The sequence below is a fragment of the Rhinolophus sinicus genome, chromosome X (genome assembly GCF_036562045.2).
Source record: "Rhinolophus sinicus isolate RSC01 chromosome X, ASM3656204v1, whole genome shotgun sequence".
Taxonomy (NCBI): domain Eukaryota; kingdom Metazoa; phylum Chordata; class Mammalia; order Chiroptera; family Rhinolophidae; genus Rhinolophus; species Rhinolophus sinicus.
The window spans coordinates 43,004,891-43,032,003 of NC_133768.1; the positions used below are offsets into that span (position 1 = coordinate 43,004,891).

Genomic DNA, 27,113 nt, shown 5'->3' on the forward strand with positions numbered 1-27,113 from the left:
AGACAAAAATCCCTACCCTTAGGGATTCTAGTGGATTTGGGGTTAGGGTTAGAATGAGGTTGAAGGTCTAGTTTAAAGCCAGGGGTAAATTCAGGATCTGGGTTGGGGTTGCAGTCAGGGCTGGTGTACCCACCCAGGGTTAGACATAAGGGTTGGTACAAAGATCAAGTTTGGGGTTATAATCAGAGTTGGCTTCAGAGACAGGATGTAGGTCAAGATCAGAGAGGAGCCTTACCACCTCTAGATTCTAGCCCCAGTGGTAGGGTTGAGCTCAGGCCCTATCACTTTCTTGTTGGCAACCACCTACCAAGTCCTAGGATCCCGGGACCCCTGAAGGGCCATTCACCTGATCCAGGAGATGGAGCCTGGAAACATAGGCCTTCTCAGTTTGCAGGAGCTCATTGGCAATGTGGAACACCTTCTGTTGCACGGTCAACTGGAATGGAGAAGAGGCAACGGTTGAGCCATCCTCTTGTACCCTAACCCCTCTTGTACCTAAGCCCTCAGAATTCTCAGAACAGCTCAAATGCTACTCTAAGCTTAATGTCACTAGGAGATAACCTTACCTGCCATCCCTAGACCCACAATCCCCTCATCTTTATCCCTAACCCCAGTATATCATAAAGTTCACCCCTCAATTCTGATGCCATGCATCCCTCACTCAGCCACCCTACCCAGCCATCTATTCTCTCTATTCATTCAGCATAGAGCAGTGGTTAGGCGTGTGGGTCGGGAAGTCAGACTTCCTGGATTCAAATCCTAGCTTTGCCATTCATTAGCTTGCATAAGTTGTGTGACTGCTCTTTATTTAAGGCTCATCATCTACATATACAGGTAATAATAGGACCCAAGCCCATTTGTAACGGAGACAATTAAATGATTTACTGTAAATAAAACAGAGCAGGATACAGATTAAGTAAACTATATTTAGTTATTTATTCACCCACTCAATTCACTGTCAGCAAAGGCTTGCTGAGTACCTGAGGTGGGAGGAAAACACAAAAGTCTAAAAATGTATAAAACTCATTGCCTGTTGGCCCAGTATCCTATTCATTGGACACACATTTGCTGAGTCCCTGGCCTTGGCTTCCACTTTGAGCTGTGTCCTTCGGGCAAAGCAGGCATCCTGGCTATGACCTAAGCATGCCTTTGAAAGTAGTGTTAGGCTGCCGGGGACCAGAAAGGGTTTCCTGCTGCTGAGTACCTTCACCCCCACAGCCTCAGGTCCCTGGGGGGCTCTTGCTCTTGTGCTTCCAGAGGCAACTGTTGAGGAATCTCTCTGGACATGAGACTTTCCATTTTACAAATAAGGAAACTGAGACTTGTGGTGGGGGAGCGGAGACTTGCCCAATGTTACATAGCTACTGAGTCATGGGATTTCCCAACTAGAACAGGACTTTAAAGATCCCTAACCAAGATGCCCATCATCAAGATGCAAAAACTGGGGTCCAGCTAGTGGTTCTCTGATGAAGGCAGAACAACTTTCCAAGTGGGCATTTGGAACTGTGTGGTTATTTTGGTAATCAGTGATGGGGTGGAGGCAGGGGGTTGCTACTCATATTTAGTACCAATGGACCAGGGAAGCCTAACATCCAAAGTGGAAACATGCTCTGCTTCAAGAAATACTGAGATAGGGGAAGAACCAAGTGGAACAACTAGGCTCCTGGTTTCTCCCCACGGTCCTGCCACCAGTGAACATGGGTCAGTACCTCCACAGACTCCTGTCTCTCCATCGGGGGCACTGGGATTTCTCTGTCCTTCTCATCCTCCTCCTCGTCGTCTTCCTCCTCCAGGTCACTATCAACCTCCTGGGAGCTGGGCCGGTGGGGGTCAGCCAAAGCAACAGGGACACTGGCCAGGGCAGGGGGCCCGGGGCAGAGGCTGTGGCTGGGGGGCCCGTCATCACTGACGAAGCAGGTCTCCTCGCTGTTGGATGGCGAGCTGATGCTGTCAATTCCGCTGTCTCGGTTGGGCACCTTCTCGCCGTCCCGGGGCCCAGGAGCCAGCAGGAACAGGCAGCGGGACGCCTCACCCTCAGGGAGCTGGGGCACTGGTGGTTGCGGGGGTGGCTGTGGCAACACGGCTGGCTCTGTGGGACCTGGGCTGGGGCCAGGGGCTGGCCTATCCGAGGCGACAATCACAGGCTCTCTGAGGTGGGTGGTGGACACACATGGAGGCAGGGTGTGAGCTTGACTAAGAGGCCTATCTTGTAACTGTCCTTCCTGTCCCAGGCCCACCCTCACCCCCACAGGGTGCCCCAGGGACTAGACTCACCTTTCAAATTTCTCAATCAGTGAGGATACTGCTGCAGAACTGGGGCTGACTTCTGCCCTGGGGGCTAGGCCCTTGGCCACTCGAGGGTCTGCAGGCAGTGGTCGTGATGGTGGAGGGGGGATGGGCTCAGGTGGAGGGGGCATCCGGGGATTCTGCAGGTAGCTGGGCTTCGGGGGGACTGGAGAGATAGACATGGAAGAGAGAGGGGAGATCCCAATGAGCTGGGTTTGGATGTGGCTGGGGGAGTGGAGGCCACAAGTCCCTCCGCAAAGCCCCTGTCTGCACCTTTGCCCGAGGTAGGCACAGAGCAGGCCTGAGGTAAAATAGCAGTATGCACACGTTAGCCTCAGGCCACAGCCCTCTGTCCCTAGACGATGGTGCTTACTATTCTTCTAACATGCCCTCTCCTCTGCCACTGGCCAACCTTTCCCTTCCTCTGTCCCCTCTCCTGGGCCACTTATCTGCCCCTCTCTGGAACCACTTACCCTGTGGCTTTGGGCCTGGTGCCCGCTTCAGTGGCGAAGGCCGCTGGCTGGGGGTTTCAGTGGGGGGCCCGGGGTCTGAGCGAAGCCGCTGGGGACCTTCTGGATGAGGCTCAAGGCTCTGGCCAGGGTCAAGGGATAAACTTTTAACCAGGATCCGATTTCCCTGGTGCATCCCTGCAGAAAGGGAGAAACTGGGTGTGACATGACTGATGTTACTGCAAAGGGGGCTGCAGAGTAGCAAGTCTTAGCAGGTTATCTGGGGTGTCAGATTTCTCTGAGCCCCTTCCCTGGCCACACTACTTTTCTGGGAAGCTCCTAACCCAGCCCACAGATGGGCAGCCATGCCCAGCACTGTGGCTGGCCGTTTTCATCAATAGATAAGAGTTCTTTGTGACCAACACATTGATTTCTTATATGTCAGCAGGCATTATTTACTTGGGAGGTAAAGCCGGTGGAGGTGGGAGTGTAGTTTGTGTATGTGTTTGCAGCCCTTGTTTGTTATATAGCCAAGTGGGTACGCTGAGCCTAAACCATTCTTCACCCTTTTTCTTAAGGTCCTGACCATATGTGGACTTCCTTGTCTACGATTTTATATAGCTGAGTATGCTAGCAAATGGCAAAATTGTATTTCATGAGCAAAAGTTTTGCTTCTTAAAATCCCAGCTTCTCACTAATCTGCATTACTCTCCTCTACTTTCACACACACGCACACACCCAGCACCCAGAGTTCGGGTCACAGGAACAGCTTTAAGACAGGAAGCAACAAATTCAGAAAAGGGAGATATTTCTGCACTGTCCTTATTTCTTCACTGTGGGCTCCCTAAACCCACGTGTCTTTTGGCTCACACTTGGGAGAGAAGATTTGGTGTGGATGGCAGTGAGGGAACTCCCCAGGGATGGCATGTCCTGAGGGAAGAAGTGTGGGGCTCAGGTGGGCTTGGCTGGGCAGAGAGCTGTAAGCGGTCTCAGATGATTGAGAAGTCAGTGGGGGCCAGAGCAGAGAGGGCAAGGCCTGGATGACAGGCTGAAGAGCCGGGTGATCATCCTGAGGGCACAAGGGAGCCATGAAAAGCCATCATGTAGGGAAGGATGCAGGCAAACAGTATGAGGACAAGAGAACAAGCAGCAGTCAAGAGCTCCCATCCACATGGCCTCACACAGCCACAGAGGGTCTGTTACCCTGTGTCACACAGTCTCACACATGACCAGTCACAAATGCGTCCACTCAGTCACAGAGACACGTGGTGTCATTTACACGGTAAGACCCAGTCTTATTTTACTATATTTTACTTATTTTACTATATTAATTTTTGCTCCAAAAGACGCTTTAGAGCTGATGATCCAGCTAGGTCTTATTTTCGGGGAAACACGGTAGTCATAAAGCCCCGCAGTCACAACATCACACATTATCACACAGCCTTACAGTATCACACACACTGGCAAACATGGTCAGGTACAGTCTCAAAGACAGTCACACAAGGGCAAGCCAACCATTTCACAAATAGCCTCACACAACAATCACCCAACCACTTATCATCATATACCCACTTATATACTCCTCAAACACGGTTCCACTGAGTTACAAAGATACACAGTGTCACTTATAATGTGTCTCACAATTGCAGGGTCACAGAGTATCACACACACCATAATATGGTGCTGCAGGTTTGGATACCTGCACTTGGTTCACAGTCATAAAGACTACAGCCACACGGGGTCATTAAGTCAGACCTCACACAATGGCAAAACAGCACAAAGTCATACACTGCCATGTACCCAACAACACAGAAACATAGTCACAGACACATGGCATACTTTACTAGGTCACACACACGAAACAAGCATGTCCATGGTGTCCCTGGGTCTTGGGGGCTCAGGCATACACACATGCGCACACACACACAACACTTGCCTCCTGGTCTAATCAGTCATGTGGCCTCTGTTACAAAAAATACAGCTAAACACATACAAAGAGACACCCTACAGGGTAACATAGACAAAAAAGAGCCGCAGGGGATTTTAGGTCTCCCAGTCCTGGAGGGAAGCAGTAACTCCACTCCCAGGGTTCCAGCAGCTTCCCTGTGTCCCTGACCCCACCCTGGCCACAGTCCAGCCAGATAGGCCCCAGGGACTCAGGCCATGGTCCCTTCCCAGCCCTGAGGGAACAAGGCACCCCAGCGTCAGACTGAGTCCCCTCCCCAACCCTGTACCTTGCTTTGGGTGCAACTTCCTCACTTCCTTTCCCACCTGAGCTGGCAGGGCCCTGGCCCGGAGTAAGGAGGTGCTCCTCTCAGCTCTGCTGGGCTGCTCACCCTGCCCTGCTCAGCATATCCTGGCCTGGTCCTGCCCTGCCCTCCCCCTGGGCGTGGGGTTGAGGAGGATGAATCACTTGGAGGGTGGCACACGCAGAGACATAGTTCGAGAGACACATGGCCAAAGTGACAGACACAGAGAGTAGCTGACAGGCCCAGATATCCAGAGAGAAAGCCAGGCACTCCACCGAGCAGAGACCAATCCCGGAGATACACACAAAGGTGCCGGAGTCCCAGGTGCCCCTTTTCTGCCTCCTTGGGCCTGGAGGAGCCCACCTGGCCCTGTCTCCACATCTCAAAGCAGGCAGGCCTCCCTGGGCAAGCCCTCCTCACCCACGGCCCCTGGCTGGGGCTTGTCTCCCTCTGCTCCACTGCTTCTCCTGGGGGTAGGGTTCTAGGTCAGGAGTCTGACCTGCGGCCCTGCTCTGACCCACCCTCTTCCCTCCTCACCCACCTCACCTGGGAGCCCATAGATGGGCCTTCCTTTCCTTTCTCTTTGCCTCCATGTAGGCAGCCCTGCAGAATGGGAGGCTCAGTGAAACTCAAATATTCTGGGACACCCTGGATTCCCAGGTGAGAGGGACAGGGATTGTCAGCCCAGTTTCTAATGAGGAGATGAAGGCAAAGGGAGGGGCAGTGACTTGCCAGAGATCACACAGCAAGTCAAAAGCAGACTTTCAGTGGTCTGCTAGTTCTGGACTGGGCTCCTTTCTTAACCATGCTCTCCAAGGGGAAGCTGGAAAAGAGGGGAACCAGGAGGAGCAGGGGTGTATCTCAACGCTTGAGAAATTGTGACCTGCAGTGTGGCTAGGGCAAACAATGACCCCAAGCCTGCCATGGATGATGGGAGATGAACAGCATGGTTCTTCTAGTTTAGGAGTCTGACCTGGCCAAGAACCAGGCCAGGTTCCACTGATGGAAAGAAGGTTCCAAGACCCCTCCCTCTCCTATTTCAGTGCTCCCCTTCCCTGTCCTTCTGCCTACATTCCCGTCTCCTGTGTTTTGTCTCAGTGGCCCCCTGGCCCCAGGTCTTGCTCCCTCCAGGTGCCTGCATGAACCTTCAGCTCAGGTTATGCCACGTACTTGCACAAGACCCTTCTGTAACTCCCATGGGGAAAATAGGAACTTCTCAGCTAGGCCTCTGTGGCATCTCATGACCTGCTGGACTTTCTGGCTTCCCTCAGCTTCAGCTAATCCCTCAAGTATTTCCGAGCCCTGCTCTGAGCCTGGTCACTCTGTGCTGGAGGATGTGAAAATCCCATCCCTGCTCTAGCGGAGCTCAAGGGGAGGCTTTCCCCTTTCTAGATAGCACAGCCCTTCCCATTGCCCCATTCTCTCCCCACCCAGCCAGGCCCTGCATTGGTTTTCTCCAGCCTACTTGTTATAGTTGACAACCCACAACATTCTCTCTCTCATATATGCACGCACACCCATATCTACGCACCTGACAGGGTCCTCCATACCTGGGTTTACCAAAGTCCCAGTGCCCATTGGAGCAGACGCCACAAAGCCCCTCCCCCCACACTAACTATGTGCAGCCCTCAAAGACCCAGTGAGAACCGCAGAGCTGTTCACGTGTTCCAGTGCAACATGCTTTGCACAGTGTACACATACACAACCACTGCTGCCACTAGGGCTTCCCTCGTCACCCATGGGAAGCCCACCCTGGGCACCCCAGGAGTACCTGGGTGCTGGCCCAGCTCTGCTGTGGGGTGGAGGTGCGGGTGTGCGCCCCCACAAGCTCTCAGCAGGCCAGAGGACAGTCTTGATCCTGACCCTCAGGGAGCTCCCAATCACAAAGAGGAGAGACTCTCATTCAGGAGAAGATAAGAGCAGCTCAGGAAGTGCAAGGGGGTCAGCCTGTCGGGACTGGGGAAGCTCAGGGGAGGAAGAGGCCAGCCACAGGGTGGCCAGATAAAATACAGGCTGCCCAGTTAAATTTGAATTTCAGATAAACAATGAATAATTTCTTAGTATAAGCAAGTCTCATGCATACTTACACTAAAAACTTATTATGCCATACTCAAGATTATTTGTTGTATATCTGAAGTTCAAATTGAACAGTACTTTTTTGGGTGAATTCCAGCAACCCTAGTCAAGGAGGGATTTGAGTGAATGAGGCAGAGCCAGGCTTCCGAGGTGGCACCTGGGAATCAGGGCCCCTGGACTCTTGTTCACGTAAGCCTCAGGCAAGCTGCGGACTCTATCCAATTTCCCTGCAGTGGGCTCTTAAATGCTGTTGACAGTGACATTATTTCAGGGATAAACTTCAATCTGATCTTATACTTAAACACCGATGGTACTTGGCTATTCCAAAGAAGGGTGGCATAATCACACTTGCTGACTGGACTGCATGGGTTAAGGTGTTGTGGCACTTTCATTAGGAACAGCTGGTTCAGGAGTCACACTGACCGAGGTTAACTCCCAGCACCCCGTTTACTAGCTATGTGACCCTGGGCTAGTTGAGCCTCAATTTCCTTGTCTGGAAAATAGGATGATAATCACAGCTCCTTGGTTTGGGGAGTCCATGAGACAATGAAGGGAAAGGGCATTGTGCCCCCCCCCATCCACAAAGCAATGTGGGTTAAACGTGAAAGCCAACAGAACTGCAAATGCACAAAGATTCGACACTACTCACACAGATACACTCACACAGATAACGTAAACCGTAAACCCGCAGGCCACAGGCTGCAACCCAACACAAAGCTCTGGACAAATGGAGAAACACAAGCAAACCAGGCGGAGAGGGACACAGAATCCAGCTCTCTCTAGGACAACTCCTCTTCCGGTCAGGGTGTGATTCCTACTAGAGGCAGGAGGCAGTGAAAAGAAAATGGTGCCCCACCTTCCCCATTCAAATTTAATTCAAGTAATAAGCTGTACAAAATTGCAAAGTAAGTGTTAAAAATACCAGTTTTGAATTTTACTACCTTATTGTTATTGAAATAGCAAAATCATTCCAAAAATTGTTCCTGGTTGCTGCAGGCTCCTGATTGGTAGGTGCATTCAGCCCCTGTTTCTGGGCTTACTAGCAGATCAGATCTACCCTCTTGCTGAGTTTGAGGACAAGGACCCTACATATCCAAGGGAACAGCCTCTGTTTCTCCCTCACCTCTTTCTGGGAATGTCAGCTCCCAGCTTTCCCCCTCCCAGGCCAGCAGCACCCCCTCTCCCTTCTTCCAGCTGTAACCTTGGCTCAATTTCAAGTCAGCTAATAGGGCCTCAGACTGGACCTCAGCCAGGCCATTAACTCCCAGGTAATATGGGGAGTCACTTCACAGCTCTAGACCCCAATTTCCCCATCTGCAAAATGGAGAGAATATGTGTGCGCTCCTCCCTGTGAGGAAATGGTGAGATGCGAGAGAGTGGGCCAAAGCCAGCAGCAGCACTCAGGACTCCTGATTCCCACAGCACGCCCAGAGCTCTGCCTCTCCAGGCTGAGAGGTAGGCCCCAGGGACCGCTGGAATTCCTGGGGGTGGGGTGGGGTGGGGGGAAGGGAACACAGGGAGTAGAGAAGAATGAAAACCAACAAATAAGAATGTGCATTTTGGGAAGCCAGCTCCAAAGGAGGAAGGGGAATCCCTCAGCTTGAGAAAAAAGCTAGGATAAAGGTATAGCTCCCCTATGCCTTTATTCCCACCTGCCCTTTGAACATGAGGTGCAGCCCAGCTGCCCCACTCCTTTTGTGGCCAGACTGCACCCAGGCCTTGCTTGACCTGGCAGATGTTCTGTTTGAAAGTTCAGACACGAAGCTCTGTCAAATGTGAGAAGTGCAGGGGGTATCCTGTGGGTTGCTGGAAGGTTCCTTTCCTGAACTGGACTGGTCTTCTGAACATAAGGACTCTGCAGAAAAATGGAGGCACCCTCTACAGAGTGAAGGCACTTTGGGAAAGTGGAAGCAAGTAAGGAGCTTCCCTGAGTGTTCCCTCCTGTAAAATGGATAAATTCTCTTTAAAATGGGGAAGTTTCTACAAAATGGAGGAAGCTTCTTCAAAGTGGAGGGACATTCTGTAAAGTAAGGAAGAATTCTATAAAGTAAAGACCCTTTTGTAAAATGGATGACCTGTCTGTAAATGAAAGACTCTGACAATAGAAAACTCTTCAGTAAAATGGAGGAACTTTTTTGTAAAGTGAGGACCTTTCTGTCAAATGGGACACTGTAAGACAATAGGGAATGCTGAGGACTGTGGTCAACTGGGGAGCACATGCCTCACCCAAAATAGAGACAGCAGCTTTTCCCCTCCATCAAATTGTCATCTTGCAGTAACGAGGCCCTGTATTTATGTTCAGATTTTCCAGTATTTCAAGACAATCAGAAATCCAGACTTTTATGTGAAATCTCCTAATTTTAAAAACAATGAATAGGCCAAATGAAACTTGTGAGTCAAATTTCATTTGTGGGCCACCACTTTGCAATGTCCCAGTTAGATGGTCCTTAAAGACCCTTTCACCTCTGCTGTTTACCTCCTGCCCTATCTTATGTGCTCTGGCTCTTAGGTGGCTGCCTTGAAGGTCCCCTCTTCCACCTCCACTCCCCCCACTGAAGGGCCCAGTCTCCTCTGGACCTGAGCAAGCTCAGGGAGCTGGCTCATGCAATAACTGTCAGCAGTTCCCTGAACTGGAATATGCCTTTTGTTCTGTCTGGTCCAGTTCACGTTCTGCTCTGGGCAGGACGGCTGGAGAAGAGAGCAGGGAATTACAAGAACTTTTCAGAACTCTCTGCAACTCAAGCTGTTAATTTTTTAGTGGAGGATATATGGTATGCTGATTCAACTGTTGAGCACCTACTCTGGGCCAGGCATTGTTTTGACACTTTCCTGTATGGTACCCTCCTAACAACCCTGTGTGCTATTAGCTCTGTTTTACAGATGAGGAAACTGAGGCAGAGAAGCAAAATAACTTGCCTGAGAGTACACAGCTAGAAGTGGTTGAGCTGGAACTGGATCTCAAGTGTGCCTGTGTTTAGAGTCACAGAGCATATCCTCAGTCAATGTTTGCTGAGTTGGGAAATAAATCACATTTAAATGGGGGAGGTGACTTTCTAAAGGAGATGGTTTTTGAGTTCAGCCATCCAGGATGGGGTGTGTTTTTACAGGTATAGACTGGGCATGGTCCTGCGGGCAAGGGAAGAAAGTGAGCAAAGGTGTGGATATTAGGGGTGGGGAAGTAAAGAGTGAACTGAGTGCCTGGGTTTGCAAGAAGGTTCCAGAGCAGAAGGAAGGGGCAGGAAGGGGCAAAAGACAGACAGGCACCCCCCCACACACACACACTCACAAACCACCACCACTAAGATACTAGGGAGCATACTCAGATGGACGCCAGCAAAGAAACACACACACACACACACACACACACATGATCTATATACAAAGACCCACATATAGAAACATCTAAAACCCCCAGGGGTTTAGACAGAGCCAAGGTGACACACACCCATGTATACAGGAACATACAACAACATATACAGACCCAAAGACACACGTAGACATATACGGATATGCAGACACACACTCAAACATACACACAAACAGAAATAAGAATTTTACGATATACACAAAACAGACCCACTGGGACAAAGACAGCCAGGCAGCAAGGCACATGTATGCATGCATGCATGCATATGCGTGCACGCACACACGCACGCGCACACACACACACACACACACACACACACACACACACCACAGCCACTTGGGAGCACGGGCGGCCCTTCCCTGTTCCAGTTGCTAGATCGCTGTGAGGGCCTGGCTACCTCCTCCCAGTGTCTCTAGACCTAAGGGCAGAGAAGGATGGGGGTGGTAGCTCCACCCCTCGGGAGGGGCTGGGGACTTTAGAGGACAGGAAGGGAAGGGAGTGGAGTGGAGCTGCAGCTGGGAGCACTGGGGGCAGTAATTAGCGGGTGCTGGGGCTGCCACGCTGGCTGGGATTTCCCTTCCAGTGAGGACAAAGCCACTAGGGATGGCCTCTCTGACCCCTGCTGTGTGTGACCCCAGGGACCCCAACACCCATCCATCTCCCTCCCCCCTCACCAGAGGCCTGGTCAAAATTGAGAGTTGGCAACACTGAGAGATTCTGAAGGAAAAAGACAGACTGGGACAAAGACAAGCGAGGGAGAAGACAGGAAAACTACAGAGACCAAGAGAACCGGACAGCTAGAGAGGGGGACAGAAAACTTAGGGGCAAGTCAGGAGGGAGACAGAGACAGTGAGGGATGCTGGCCTGAGAGAGGCAAAGGGGCAGAGACAGAAAGGGCAAGGAGGGTCATTTGTTGAGCATGGTTACAATGTGCCATCATGAGTGCTGCAGGCTTTATCTGTGCCATTTAATCCTTACAACAACCCTAGGTGGTGGGGATGATAACCCCATATTCTAGGTGAGAAAACCAAGGCTCAGAAACAGGAGGTGACTGGCCCAAGGTCACATGAAGCTAGAAAGTAAGAAAGTAGCAAGGCTGGATCTGGGGGACTGTCACCACTGCCTTACCCTGCCAGAGCCACAGGGAGCAGATTCCTGAAGGAATTCTCTACAGAGCAGTCGGGGACTTGGAGTCTGGAGCCCCTAAGAGATGCAGTGGGAGACCCACACCTTCCCTGCCCCCTCCCAGCCCCCTTCCCAGCCGCCGCGGGATGGGGGAGGGGCCACCCTGAGAGGGGGAGGGGCTGTGTCCACACCTGGAAAGTATTAGGCTGGGAGGCCCAGCCTAGGGGAGCTGGGCAGAAGCTGGAGAGGGAGCAGGGGAGGTGAAGGTAAAGGCGAAGGTGGTGGCGCCGGCTTAGCACGCCCAGGTGGATGGGCTTCTATGCCAGCTGCAGTTCCTTGGGGCTAGGCCTGCCAATCCTTCCTTTCCCGCTTTCTCCGGGAGCCTTCCCGCGGTGACTTAACCCCTTCCTGCACTGGGAAGCGCCCTGAAGGGCTAGAAACTGCCAGCACCAAGCAGAAGCTGCCACTCCCTCCCTGGGCCTCACCCACACACCTGTGCCCCTCACCCTCTTGTCTTACTCTGAAGCAGGATGAGCACAGCCAATGTCTACTGGGCACCACCACCTAGATGTCACGTCTTCAGGCTCCTGAGACTCAGTGCACCCTAAACCACCCCCCTACCCCAGCCCCTCACTGGCTCCTCCTCCTGCCCTCCCCATCCCAGGAATGGCACCTCTATTCACCCAGCTCCCCCAGCCAGAGGCAGGGCTTTTTCCATGACTCCTCCCTCTCCCTCAACTTACATCCAACCAGACCCCAATCTTGCAGACTCTACTTCTTAGCAGCTCTTGAATCTATACATGTTTTCCCACCCGAGCCTACCTGGTTTCCCTCTCATCCTTCAGGGTGCTCTAACAAGGCACTCTCCACACCACAACCAGCTTGTGAAAACAGGCCCCTTCAATTCTTGCAGCCTAGTGAAGGGCTCCATTTGCTTTGCCTCAGGGTGAACTCCAAACTCCTGAGCAAGGGGACATTTAAGGCCCAGCTCAGGAACACTTCCCCGCCCCCCCCCTCCCGCCACAATGGCCTCTTGTCTGTTCCTCGAAAGTGCTGTCTTCCGCCTCGGGCTTTGGCACATGTCATTTCATTCCCTTGGCCTGAACAGCTTTTCTGCTTCTCCTTACCTCTGGACTCCTATTTTTCCTTCAGGTCTCAACTCAACTGTCCTCTTTTCCTTGCCCACCTCCTCCTATGTTCCTGCAGCCTCTATGCTTAGAATTAGTTGTCATATTTGTCTTCCCTGCTAGAAAGGAACTCCATGAAGACAGGGGTTGTGCCTGCTTTCTTGCCCACCCAGCACCTCACACAAGGCACAAGGCCAAGCAAGCACACAGTAGGTACTCAATAAACCTTTGTTAAAAGAAGAAATGCCCTCCTTTCTCCTGTGTCACTCTCTGAACTACTCACCAAGTATTTATTGACACCCTATTCTATGCCAGACGAATGCAATGACCAGATCCACAACTTACAAATGGGGAAACTAAGGCCCTAAGCTGGGAAGGGAGGCCTGCGGGTTCAGTGAACCAATGGCAGAGCCAAGAGTGCTGAGGCTCCTTGATGGCTGCCCAACAGCCTTGTTTCCAGCCCTGTGTGTGTTTTGAGGTAACTTTTGGAGGTGTGATATCTTCTAGCTCCAAGGAACTGGGTATTGGAGCCTAGAAAGGCTGGACTCTCTGCTCCAAGGATATCTGCTCTCTCCAGATGAGGGAACTTAACTCTGCAGGGCTGGCCAGTGGCAGACTGTGCTTCCAGCCCTTATTCCAGACAGGTCTTAGCCCCACCCAGCCAGCGTCTGGCCAGCTCCACATCTGCCGAAGGCATTTAGCTAACTGGACCCCCAAAAGCCATAGCTTGAGTCTGTCTGGGGTACTGTTAGCTGCCACTCCCCCTTGAGGGAGCAGATAGCCCCAGCTGGGCCTTGCCCCAGGGAAAGAGTCACCTGAAAGGGCCAAGGAATGCAGGTGCCAACCATCTGCCACTTGGAAACTTCAATTCTTTTACTCCTGTCTGGGGAAGTCCCTTTCCCAGCTACCCAAGTCTTTACATTTTGTTATGTTTGTTTGGAAGACCCCAGCTGACTGGGAACCAAATCCGGGTCTTTTTTCAGACACTGCCTTGGAATCTCAAACTGCTGCTCTCCAAAAATCCTCAGCAGAGCCCACCACCCCCTCCCATCGTGAGCCACCTCTTCTCCTTACCTTGAGCCTCCCTCTACAGCCACTCAGGATGCCCTCAACAGGGAGAACATGGAGGGAGCTACAGGAATTTACTTTACCAACGTGTGACTTGGTTTTCAGGAATACTGCCTCAGGTCTTTGCAACAGCCACTACCCTGAGTGTATGTGAATTGGGTTTCTGCTTTATGCACATATGCTTTCAAAAGTGCCCCACCCAGCATTTCTAAGGCAAAGTTTGGGGGGATAATGAATGTTCTACCAGAGCAAGCATGACTGCTGACCTCACTATTTATGTCTTCAAGGATGGGACTGGCCCCCAGAACCATGCACGCTTTCCCCAGGAGCCGCTATGTAGTCTGTGGTACATGCTGGCTGGCAGTGAGAACTCCCAAACATCTCTGGCCAAGACTTCTCTTCTGAGTTTTCCAACCCTACATCCAAATGCCTGCTGGCCACCTCCACCTGGATGTCCCCCCAGGCCTCTGATACTCAGCTTGTCTCAAACACAACTCAGTATCTTCCCCCAAACCTGCTTCTTCTCTTACATGTAGATGGCCTCACCACCATCTACCAGGTCACTATAGTTGGTTTCAGAAAACAAGCCAGACTCATCCTGGACTTGTCCGTCTTCCTCGGCCTCTATATCCAAGCCACAAACAAGGCCTGCCCATGCTAGCACCTAAACATCTATCTCTCAGGTCTTACCCTGCCACGGCTCAAACAAGGCTAAAATCACCTCTCGCTGTGATGACTGCAATCTCTGCCTGCCTGTCTCCCTGCTCCCACTCTTACACCCTTCCTATCTACTCTCCAGATGTAGCTATGGGGATCTCTCAAACATCTGAGCACATCATTCCCCTACTTAATAAACCCTTCAATGGTTGCCCTTTGCCCTCAGCATAAAGTCCCTTTGTCAGCCTTACCCCTCCATTCCTCCCAATACCAGCTCCAGTCCCCAGGATGCCCCATGTCTCAGTGCCTTTGCTCCTACCAAACTTCCTATGTGAACTGCCCCCCCATGTTCCTCCTAGCTCTACAAACCTTGCTGACACCACTCTGGAACCCTTTCTTAGGGCTAGACCCTGTGCTAGGCGCTGCTGATGCCAGGATTTCCTCTTCCTAGAGTCCGAGAACTGTAACTGCCTGCCAGCTTGAACTGCCAAATGGCAGCCATTCAAGAGAGCTGGGCATAGAGAGTAAACTGAGGCAGCCAGTGTTTGTGTTATGTGGCTGAGAGGTTGACTCATTTTCTGCAGCTTAGATCTCATGCTACCTTTGGGGTTGGGAATGAGTGAGGCCCACAGAGGGCGATGGGGGAGGGCCTCAGCGGGGAGGCCGATGCATTCCCTTGGCCCTAATGATGCTGACTCACTGTAGAACAGGGTCTCCAGGCGGGAATTCCCACCTGTTCTCAGAAATTGTTTTCGCTTTTCCGTTCCCGAATCCCAAAAAAGTTGGTCGGGAAATCGGGAAAATCCATTCCTTGAACCCAGTAATACCCACAATGGGAAATAAGCGCACTACTCACAATGTATCGCTTAGACATTTTTCCTATTTGTCGCCAGGTTTTCCGGGCTGGAATTCCCACCCGTACTCAGGATTTTTTCCGAATCCCGAGAAAAGTTGCTTCGGGAAATCGCGAAAATCGGCTCCTTGAACCCAGGTGGTTGGTAGTATCGGCCGTCACTTTGTGGAAAGGATTTGTCGTGGAGAACAGAAAACAGTTTATATATATCTCGGGATTTGGGAATGGGAAAGTGAAGAAAATTCCTGAGAACAGGCAGGAATTCTCGCCTTGAAACCCTACTGTAGGACCATGGCTCAACTGCCTTTCTGAGCCTCCACTGCTCCAACTGGGAAATGGGCTTGACTGTAGGGGGTTCCCACTGTAGGGAATGCAGCAGAATCACCTGGGGAGCTGCGAAAACAGATTCCTGCATTGCAACCCCAAGATTCTGGAGCTCTGGGGTAGAGTCCAGGAATCACATTTATTTTTTCAAAGTCAGCAAGGGATTCTGATGCTCAACCAGTTTGGGAAACCCAGAACATGATGGTGTCTAGGGGCCTTCCCAGCTCCAATTCTAACTCCTGGAGTCTGTAAGGATGCCCTAAGCCCCAAGCTAACCCCCCTCCCGACTCAGCATCTGGAAGGATAGTCTAAGCCTCAACCCTGAGGAATAGGGTAGAGTTCCCCCCAAATCTTTATGAGTAAACCTACACCTGGGATCTCCTTTCTGACTCTCAAAGCCCTCTCTGGTATCTCACTGGGTTATCTCAGTAAACCAATGAGGCCGTAGGTTTTATCAATCTGGGAAATGGGCATAACAACAATCCCGTCCCCCAACAAGAATCAGGGTAACTAAAAGAGAAAGCACTTTGAAGCAATTCAAGGCTCTTCACATGGATAAGATATAAATATAAATATTACTTTAAAAAGTCCCCCCTAAGGATGGGCCACTGGGCCCTAAGGATGGTGATTCAATAAAGGCCCCAGCAGTATGAGTGAGGAAGTCAACAGGCACACAGAAATCTTAACACGTGGACTAAAATGTTTCAACCCTTCAATTGAAGCTCAGGTCTCTCTCTCTCTCTCTCTCTCTCTCTCTCTCTCTCTCTCTCTCTCTCTCACACACACACACACACACACACACACACCCTACAACCACGAACCCTGCCCTCCTTAGGCCAATTATAGGCGAGTCCTGTGGAGAGAGAAGCCAGTCACTTGTGCCTACCCCTGGGCTGGCTGAGCAGTTGGGGGAGGCGGGTCTCTCACACCCCATGCTGCTGTGAATCACACGGGCCTGGTGTCTGCCTTACCAGGGCCTGAGTAATTCCTCCACCTCCTCTTCAGAAGGTTTTTCTCTTATTTTTAAAAATTTTTTTATTTCATTCTGCAGGCTTTACAACCAGTATCTCATAGATTCCTCATGGCATTCTCTAGATGAGGAAATTGAGGCTCAGACAAGGGAACTCACTCACCCAGGTCACACAGTGTAGTCAGTTAGGAATGGTTGGATGGGAGGCCAGGTCCTTCCCTGACACCCGTCTTAGTCCCAATCCTCATCTTGGAGTTATAAAACAAACAAACAAAAAAGATACCCACCAATTACAGAGGCAGGGACTTCACTGGGAAAAGGATCCTGTGAACTTTTTTGAGGAGGAGGGGAATGATTCAGGACGGGTATTGTGATTCGTAATTTGGAAGGGCTGGTGGAGTGGGAAGGCAACTCAGAATCGCTACTGTGTATTGATCAGAGGCCAGGGACTAGCGGTCTAGATGCTGCCCAGCTACTGACTTCTAGACCAAGAGTAACTGGAGGGCAGGAGTTCAGTAGTCCTACTCTGACGACAGTTACTGAGGGCCTTGTATGTGCTCCCTTCAAATCTGTTCAGGCATTTGTTCAACATGGATTTATTGAGCACCTACTGTGTGCCAGGCACTGCACTAGTCATTGGGGATACAAGAATGAACAAAACCTCATGGAGCTCACTTTCTAGTGGAGGGTACGGGCAATAAACAAGTAGACACATACAATGAGATCACTGCAGACTGTACTAAGTACAAGGATGGAAGTATACCGGCAACTGCAGTGGAGACTCACAAGTAGCCCTACCTAAAGTGGTCAGGGAAGATGTCTCAGGGTATCTCCTCTGAGCTGAGACCTAAAAGATGAGGAACAAGCCAGGTGGAGAGCAGGGGGAAGAGCAGCCAGGCAGAGGGAAAAGCAAATGCAAAGGCCCTGAGGTGGGAGTACTTGTAGCACATTTTGGGATCTGAAAGGTGCTGTAGTAAAATGGGTGAGTAGCCTACTCCACACAGTGTCTGTCAGGGGGAGTTTGGAAAGTCAGCAGGAGTAACAGGTAGGGCAGGAGGTTAAAGGCCTGTTGTCAGCTGGATATCTCCAGCCCACTGGGCGGGGCGGCAGCGGACCCTGAAAACTCCCATAGGTTCCATGATTAGCCCAAGGTCATAACAGCAGCAAGGGGTCCATCTCGCCTGCACTTTATGTTTCACAACTGCTGCCTGGTGCTGGGCCACAGTCCCAAAGACCTGTGGAGGCCATGGACGAGCAACAGCTCGATCAGCGTTGCCCAGTGGAAGGCAGAACAGATATGCACTGCTTTTTCTCTATGGCTCCTGAGCTCAGGTCCACATGGGGATGTCCCCAGATGGGGGAGGCCCTGCTGGACTCCTCAGACACTCAAGTCTATGCAGTGCAAAGGCCTCTGCAGTCAGTGGTCTGTGGCCTGACCTAGAGCTGTTCCACCTCTGCAAATCCAAGTTCAAGTATCCTGATTTCTCCTCAGAAACAACCTTGTAAGCCCTGCAACTCTTCCCTGACCTTTCTGCTGTCTCCCTACCCACTAGCCCCTCCAGCCCTCCCCTCCAGCTTGACCCCGAGGCCCACCTCTTCCACCTATCTCTCATCAGCACCTTCTATTCCCTCCTTCCCTTGTCCTCCCGCCACACACACCTGGCAAAACCCCAACCTTGGATCAATCCACCAACCCCCTTTTTTTTTCCACTCATACTCCAGAGCTGCTGAACAGTACAGGAGAAAATCACATAAGCAGAAGGTTTGGCATTACTTTCACGGTCTCCAACCTCAGTTTGGGGGAAGCAGAAAGACCACAGACTTCGGACTCAAATAGATCTGGTTTTGAGTCCTGGCTCCATATTAGCCGTGTGACCTTGGGCAAGTGACTTAACTTCTCTGAGCCTCAGTTTCCTCTCCTACGAAATAGGGCTAATTACACTTTACAGGAGGCTCCTGAAAATGAAATGAGAATCCACGTAAAGTACCCAGCCCAGTGCCTGGCACGAGGTAGGTGCTTGGCAAATGGGAGGCTCCTTTTCTCCTATTCTCCCAAATAAACCCCAGTTCCTCAACCAAGTCCCCTCTACTGCCTTGCAATCCTGCCTCTTTTTCTTGGAGTGCTCCTTCTCCCATTAGCCTCAGCAGATAGAAGAGAAGGGGGTTGAGGGGGCAAAAGGGACAGAGAGGAGTCGGGGGACAGAGGTTGAAAGGACTGGACGAAGGTCGAGGAGGGAGAGAAGGGGTTGGGGGCTGAGAAGACTCCAAGGGCTGGGGTGAGCGACCGGCCCCGAGGTGGAGCTTAGAGAGCCGGAGAAAAAGAACCCCCTCCCAGTACCAGGCCCGTGGCCGGGCTCCCATGCTCTCTAGATCACTTACCAGGCCGGGGCTGCGAGCCCTCCAGGTGGTAGGAGAAGCGCAGGGCCCGGTGGTGCTGTGGACTGGGGCCACAGGGCAAGACCCGCGGGCCTGGAGCAGCGCCCAGGATGGCGTCTGAGGGTCCAGAAAGCTGGGGATCCAGGGGGCCGCCGAGAGCCGAGCCTGAGCCCCTGGGCACCCACAGTCCGGGATCCAAGACTCCAGGGTCCGAGTCAGCATAGGCCGGTGGAGCGGCGCCGGGGGGGTTCGCGCTCGGGTGTTCAGGTTCAGAAGGCCCGGCGCCCCCCGGGACTCGGTGGCCATGCATGGTCCGGGCCTGGGCGCGGGGCCCGGGCTCCCCGCTTGGCTCCAGCTCCTGGGGCGGGGGCGCGGGCGGAGGGGGCCCGGCGCCCCGCGGAGAAGCGGCTTCAGGCTCGGGGGGCGGGGCTGCGGGCTCAGCCCCACTGCGGAGCCTGGAGCCCCCGGCCCGGGCCCGGGCCAGCAGCCGTGGCAGCAGTGGCAGCACCAGCAGCAGCCGTGGCCACCGCCGCTGCCGTGCCAGGCATCGCCGGCCCGGGCCCCGCGCGGGGAGTGGGCTTGGCGGGGCCGGGGGCCCGCTGGGGAGCGCTGTCTACGCCGCAGCGGCCGGGTGAGGTTCGGGAGGCTGAGCTGGGCGCGGGCTCTCCCGCAGGCGGCGAGCCACTTCCGAGGCCCCGGGGCGAGCGGCCGGTCTGTTCCGAGCGCGGGGTCTCTTCTTTTTCCTCGAATGGGAAACGATACGGGCTCCCCTAGCTGGTCGGAAAGCGTTCTTCCTCCAGCCGCAGCGGAGGCTGGGGGGCGGAGGGGAGGTCAAGGGAGGGGAGGGAGAGAGGGTGGGAGGAGAGGACGGCGGTGGCGCGGGGCGCGCGTGTGCGCGCCGCGCTTGGGCTGCGGGTCTCGCCCTCGGCCAATCCCTCCGGACGATGCTCCAGTGGCGGGGTCAGGGGAGCGATCTCGGCCGGGCTCCACCGTCCTCCTCACCCTCGGTCTGGGTCTCCACGGCGGCGGGCGGGAAGGAACCCCGGGAAGGGGGGTGGGGAGGCGGGAGCCTTCGCTGAGGCAGCCGCAGGCACAGCGGCGCTGGGACCCAGTTATCCGGGCCCCGCCCCCTCGCCTGGGATTGGCGCTTGGCCACGCCCCCTCACTCGGTCCCGCCTCACTTCTCCCAGCTACTGCGCTCAAAGTCCTCCTTCTCCCCCTTGAATATTCCCCCTCAGCCTGCTTTCCCCATCCCTTCCTGGTCCCACACAGTCAAGTCTTAGGGTTCAATCCCTCAAATCTGCCTTTGTGTCCCACCTCAGGTCTTCCTCCCTCCACTTGTCCTTCAGTCTCTTTTCCAGAAGCCTTTCCACATGTTCCAGTTTCCCTAGGGCTTGGCTCATAGAGGACTTGTCTTTGATCCTCTTCACTCAGCTCGGACCAGACCTCATATTCTTTTACTTCACCACTCTCTTGCCAATAGCCTCAGTTCCCAGGATTGTCGCATATGCCTGGCAACATCCCAGGCAACTGTCAGTCCAACTGTCCGCCTTTTCCATGCCTGCGCCCAGGCAACTAAACACTGTTGGAGAAAACGGGCCAGCTCACAGCCTCACAGATTTGTGGCACTATAAACTCATGGTCTCCAGCTTCTACCAGGCCCTCAGTGCTGACAACATTACTGTGTGCCCCTAGGCAGCTCTCTCTTCCATGTTCCACAGCAGCCATTTCAAACCTCCCATCTCCTCAAATGCTGCACTTCTCCATCTGCCCCCTAACCCTCAGCAGATGACCCCACCTCTTAGTTCACAGAGGAAACAGAAGTCACCAAAAAGGAAGTTCTTGACTTCTTACCACCAAACCTACAGATCATCAGTTACCAAAAAGTCTCCCTCTCCAACCCTTGTCTTCTCTATAAACTTCTCAAAAGAGTCGCCTACACTTAACTGTCCCAGTTTTCCCACTTCCCACTTGTCTTTCAACCCACTGCAATCTGCCTCCACTACTTGCCTGATATTGCTCTCTCATCAAGGTCCACCATGGTCTGTGTCACTAAATCCAACAAAATCTTTTCAGTGGTATTCCTACTTGACTTCTTGGTAGCATTTGACACTGGTGACCATTCCCTCCTCCTTAAGCCACTTCCATGACACCACACTCTCATTTTTCTCCTACTTCCTTGGTAATTTCTTTTTTACTGTCTAGGCTCTTCTTTGTCCAATCCTTAAATGTTGGTGCTCTTTAGGGCTTTGGCCTGAGTTCTCTTGTCTTCTCTCTCTACTCTCTTTCCTTCGATTATCACATTTGATCCCATGGCTTCAATGATCATCTCTTTGCTGAGGACTTCCAAATTGATACCTCAAGTCCAGGTATTTCTCCTCACCTATGTATTCAACTGGTTACTAGACAGCTGTACCTGAATACCCCAGAGACACCCAAAACCTCAGCTTCTCCCCAATTCAAGGGATCCTCCTCTCAACCTGCTTGCCCTTCTTTGTACTTTACCTTAGTGACTGACTCCAGTCAAGGCTGAAACCTGAGCTACACCCCTGACTCTTCTGTCTGTTCCACCCCCATGCAATCACCAAGTCCTGTCATTTTCACCTGCTGAATATCTCTCAAATTTATGTATGTAGTCTCTTCATTTCTGCTGCCACCTCCCTAGCCTAGCTAAGCATCATTTCTAACCTGCAATGGTGTCACAGCCTTCCCGTTTCAGTCTTGTTCCCTGGAATCTATTCTTTACACAGTAGGCAGCATGATATTTTGGAAAGGTAAATGAAATCATATCACTCTAATGTTTAGAACCCTTCAATAAATCCCCATTGGCTCAAAAGAAAACCTACCTTCCTCAAGAGGGAAGGTTAAGCTGGGCCCTGCATGATCTGGCCCCTGCCAGCCTGTCCAGACTCCATGCGAGGCAAAGCTGAAATTCTTAGACCATTCTTTAATCTCTGTAGCCTCTGAGTCTTTGCATATGCTATTGCCTCTATGGAACTCTCTCCACATCTCCCCAACTCCACTTCATTTGTTCTTCAGCTTTCCGCTCATTGGATGAATGTCTTTGGAGCACACACTATGGCCCAGGAACCGTATGAAGCAGTAGTGAGTAAGACAGACACGAACGAGACTGGTGAACAAACTCAGCTCTCAGAGTTTAGTCTGGTGCTGGAAAGGACCATGATGTAAACACACATAATTACAAATTGTGATAAGGCTATAAAAGGAGAGAACAGGGTGATAGGAAAGAGAATAACAGGTGGGGGCAACTTAGCTTGAGGGAGGGGTCAGGCAAGGGCCTGACACTTAAGCTGAGACATGAAGGAATGGGAGTGAGCAGACGATGAGTGGAGGCAAAAGTGTTCCATGCAGGGGCGGCTGGATAGCTCAGCTGGTTAGAGCACAAGCTCTGAACAACAGGGTTGCCGGTTCAGTTCTCACATGGGATGGTAAGCTGCACCCTCCATAACTAGATCGAAGACTATGAGCTGCCGCTGAGCCTCCGGAGGGGTGGAAGGATGGTTCAGTTGGTTAGAGCACAAGCTCTCAACAACAAAGTTGCTGGTTGAATTCCCGCATGGGATGGTGGGCTGCGCCCCCTGCAACTGAAGATTGAAAATGGCGACTGGACTTGGAGCTGAGTTGCGCCCTCCACAACTAGATTGAAGGAGAACTACTTGGAGCTGAGGGCCCCTGGAGAAACACACTGTTCCCCAATATTCCCCCCAAAAAAAAAACTAAAAAAAAAAGTGTTCCAGGCAGAGGACACAGCAAGTGGGAAAGCTCTGGGAAGAAAGAGAAATGGTATACTTATGAACCTCAGGAAGGCCACTGTGGTTGGAGCATAGTGAACCGAGGGCAAGAGGGGTGGAATACAAGGCCGAAGAAGTAGGCAGGGGTCAGCTTATGTAGGGCTTTATAGGCCATGGTAAGGGGAATGAGTCTGATTCTATGAGCAACAGATATTGAAGCATTCCTTTTAAATGGGGATCAAACCGCAGAAGGTACTGAAATCAATTTGAGAAAAGAATAGAAAGTATCACAGGCTCAAGTAGGAAGGGTATATTTAATGAAACTTTTGTTTCAGTTTGTACCACATGTAAAAGTTTGTATCACATATAAAAGTTTCAGTTTGAAACTGTTGTTTCAGTTTGATCATGATGAAATAGTATCTCTTTTATAGATACTTCACATCCCCCAAATGCTGAAATACACTACATTGAAAGGGATTAAATTTGGGATTGATATGGTATAGTTAATGTTTGAAGAAGATTACTTTGGCTGCTATGGATTGAACTGGAGGTGGACAAGATCAGGAGCCTACTGCATGCAATCAGAGATGATGGTGAGTGGACTAAAGTGGTGGTGGTGGAGATGGAGAGAAGTAGACAGATTTGAGAGATATTTAGAATTGAAAGGGCTTGGTGGCATGAGGGTGGAAGGGAGAGGGAGGAATCAAGGATGCCTCCCAGGATTCTGATGATGTGGAGCCAGGTCATCAGAACGGAGGAAGACAGAAGAGGAACAGGTTTTCAGAGGAAGACCAAGAGTTTGGTTCTACATGCCGTTAAGATAGCCAAGTGGAGAAGTCACATCCTAGGGGAGAGGTATGTTTTCAGATAGACATGAGAGTTGTCAGCATAGAGATGGCATTAGAAGCCATGAGAGAAGAGGTCAATCTGAAACAGAGCAAAGAGAACAGAAGAGAATCCTTGACTGAGCTCCAAAGAACACAAACTTTAGAGGATGGGTGAAGGAGCAGGAGGTGCCAAAGAGGCTGAGAACGAGGTGAGGAGATAAGAACATACTGGGAGTGTGTTGGTGATGTTTCAAGAGTGCTGAGAAGTCAACTAAGATGAGGATTTAAAAGGGTCCATTGTATATGGCAATATGGATATTGGTAGTGACTTTGATAGAAGTAGTTTTGGAGGAGTGGTGAGAGCAAACACCAGAATGAATGAAGAGTGAATGGAGACACTATTGGTGGGAGTGTAAATTGATACAATCACTCTAGAAAAAGTTGGACATTTTCTAGTAAAGTTGAATGATGTACACACTCTATGACCCAGCAATTATAGGTATATACCAGAGCTGTGGTTCTCACAGTGTGGTCTGGGGACCCTCGGGGTGGGGTGGGGAGCCAAAACCATAATACTAGTAAGATGTTATTTGCTTCTTTTACTCTCATTTTCTCAAGAATGTAGAGTGGAGTTTTCCAGAGGCTACATAACATGTGATATCACAACAGATTGAATGCAGAAGCAGATATGAGAATCCAGCTGTCTTCTATTAAGCAGACAGTAAAGAGATTTGCAAAAATGTAAAACGCCACCATTCTTCTCACTAAATTCTTTTCCTTTTGGAAAATATAGTTGTTTCTCATAAAAAGTGTTATTTGTGTTCAATGTAATGAGTTTATTATTGTTATTTTAAAGTTAATATATGAAAGCTTTCTCAGTTTTTATTTCTGATAGAGCAAGCAAGTATCTGTTGATATAATCCACATGCACCAAAGCTCTTTGGGGTCTGCAATGATTTTTAAGAATGTCTTTAAAGGAAGTCCTGAGACCAAAACGTCTGATAATTGCTCCCCTAGAGAAATCCTTGCACAGTGTACAGGGAGACACTATAAGAATGTTCACCAAAGCCTGTTTGTAACAGCAAGAAATGGAAACAAGAGTATGGGATGAATAAATTGAGACATATTTATACAATGGAATACTATATGAAAATAATATATGAATGAACTCTAGTTACATGTATCAACATAGATGAAACTCAGGAAACCTAATGCTGATTCAAAAAAGTCATGAGGGAATGTTTATATAAAGTTGAAAAACATGCAAAATTACACAATATATGGAGACGGTCATATGCTGTAAAACCATAGAGAAAAAGCAAGGAATGACAAATGAAAAACGCAGGACAGATGTTACCTCAGGGAATGAAAGGAGATGTGACTGGTGACGGCTACCCAGGGGGTTTTGCCATTCATAAATGATCAGTTTTGGCAGCTGGCTGATGGGTACACAGATTACTTGTTTGATTATTTATTCAAACTCTACCTATATGTATACCCTAAAATTTACAAAGTATCTCATGAAAAAGAAGTAAAATTAATTTTAAAAACAGGAGTAATTGGATAGGGTGCTGGTGGAAGTGTAGCTTATTACAAGACCCTTTCTGAAATCAGAGGGAACAGAACACCTCCCTCCCATCCCACTGAAGTGCAGCTAGGTGTGTAGGCAATTCCCTTGAGACACTTGGCTATAAATGAGCACAGAACTCAGAGAGATAAGGTGATGGTGAGAGGAGGGTCAAAGAACGATGTTTTTTAAAGATGGCAGATACTAGACTATGCTTGTTTGCTGCTGAGAACGATTGGGTAGAAAGGGAGAGGATAAAGACACAGAAAAGAAAGGGAATAATGCAAGCGAAAGGAGGGGCTGGGACCTGGGGGCACTGGGCCTCCAAGAGGAGGAGAGGTCCTCAGGGCCCTCAGTGTAACAGGAAGGAATGAGGCAAGGATAAATGCAGATACTGGGAGGTTTAGAGACCTAGTGGTAGGAAGGTGGGGGCCCTGTAACAATTCTCAATGCATGATGGCTTCTATTTTGTCCCTGAAGCATGAGGTAAGGTCATTTTCTATAGAGAGAATAGAAATATTATTCTTTCTTAATAGCATGGTTGATAGAAGCTTGTTTTTAAATCAATAGTGTAGAATAAAGATTCAGCTTCACAGTAATGTACATTTTTGGAACTGTTGTCCAATGTGAGAAAATCTGTTAAATTTCATATAGGAGCTGTAAGATTTCAGGGCAATTCAATTTTCTCATAGAGTGACAAATGTTCAGTACTCTTTGATTTTTTACTGTTCATTAACCAGGCCTTGGAAGGAACCTGTGCAAATGAGGGCCCCTGAAGCTTCATTGACCTACGGAAATTTGCCTCTGGCTTCTTTGAACTACCTCCTCCTCCAGGAAACATTCTGATTTTCCTAGGCCAAGGTTCTCCCACAGGGCTTTATTCCTGCCACTCACTGGACTTTTCCCAGTCTCTCTGAGCTGGCCAGGTCAGCTTCCTTCACCAGATAGAGGGAGCTCCAGAGGATAAGGAGTCAGGACACACTTACCTTGGCTCAGCAGTCCTCCATCGGTCTGTCAGCAAACTTTCACTGGAACAATGTGGGATGGTGGTCAAACATGTAGGCCTGGGAGTCAGGCAGACTGGAATTTGGTATTTTGTGCCTCGAGCGCACAGACAGAACAGGATTCATTCTCATCCTTGATTCATGATATACTCTCACCATTGGTCCAGGCTGAGTCTTCACTCCTAGGTCTTCTGTGTGACCTTGGGCAAGTTTCTCATCATGTGGAGTCTCAGTTTCCTCGTCTGTAAACTGGAAATGATACTAATAATACCTACGAGATCAGAGGTGTGAGGATTCAATGATATAATCCATGTGATGCATGCACAGTCTCCAGTACCTAATGTTTAATAAACAATAGCCCTCCGACGTGACTGGGACTACACTGTTGGTACAGGATACAGCAGTGAACAACAAAGGCCCAGGTGCTGCCTTCCTGAGCTCATCGTTTAGTGGGCACCACACAGCCCAGTGCAACCTTGTTGTATCAAAATGACTCCTTCCTTTGTCTCTATTGCTCTTATTATTTATTTTTTTTTGCTGTCTGTCACCCCCCCTCCCAGTTCACCATCACTGTCACCACCTCTCAGATATCCATCCATCTCTTGTCTCCATTTTGCTTTCTCTTGTTTTTCTCTTTCTGATGGTTTCTCTTTTCCTGTCTCTAATATTCTCTCTCAATCTCTCTCCGCTTCTTGCTCTTGTTTTCACTCTCACTATGTTGCCTATGTTGGGGGGTTACCTGTCTCCATCTAACTTATGGTTCTCATTGTGCTCTGTGTCTCTGCCCTCACATATGCAATACCACATTACTCTACCTCATCTGTTTTTGAATTTCCATGTGTTCCAGAATTTCTGTCTTTTCTGTCTCTGTTTGTTTTCTTTGGCTCTTTGGCATCTTTTCTGTCTGCCCTTTTGTCTCCATCACTCTATCCCTACTTATCTTATCTCTAGCTGTCTTCTAGTTGTCATTCATCTTTCTATTTGTGTTGCAGCATTCATCTGCCTGTGTTCCCTACCTATCTTTCTCTGTCCTCAC

The 27,113-nt window shown here is 50.5% G+C and overlaps 1 protein-coding gene across 6 annotated transcripts in view; it reads right to left on the minus strand.

The window, feature by feature from the left end:
- The window catches only part of FGD1 (FYVE, RhoGEF and PH domain containing 1), a 55,463-nt gene that overhangs the window by 13,924 nt on the left and 14,426 nt on the right, over nt 1-27,113 (minus strand). Inside the window, exons 2-7 of one of the 6 annotated variants that reach the window (XM_074323811.1) lie at nt 26,060-26,326; nt 18,931-22,532; nt 2,760-2,933; nt 2,275-2,452; nt 1,710-2,148; nt 347-436 (exon numbers count right to left, since the gene is read on the minus strand). In XM_074323811.1, the coding sequence (XP_074179912.1) occupies nt 347-436; nt 1,710-2,148; nt 2,275-2,452; nt 2,760-2,933; nt 18,931-19,237 (1,188 nt within the window). In that variant the 5' untranslated portion in view covers nt 19,238-22,532; nt 26,060-26,326. Of the gene's footprint in view, nt 1-346; nt 437-1,709; nt 2,149-2,274; nt 2,453-2,759; nt 2,934-18,930; nt 26,008-26,059; nt 26,535-27,113 lie in introns of those variants that run through there. The other 5 variants (XM_074323810.1, XM_074323813.1, XM_074323812.1 and 2 more) reach the window with 5 other exon arrangements.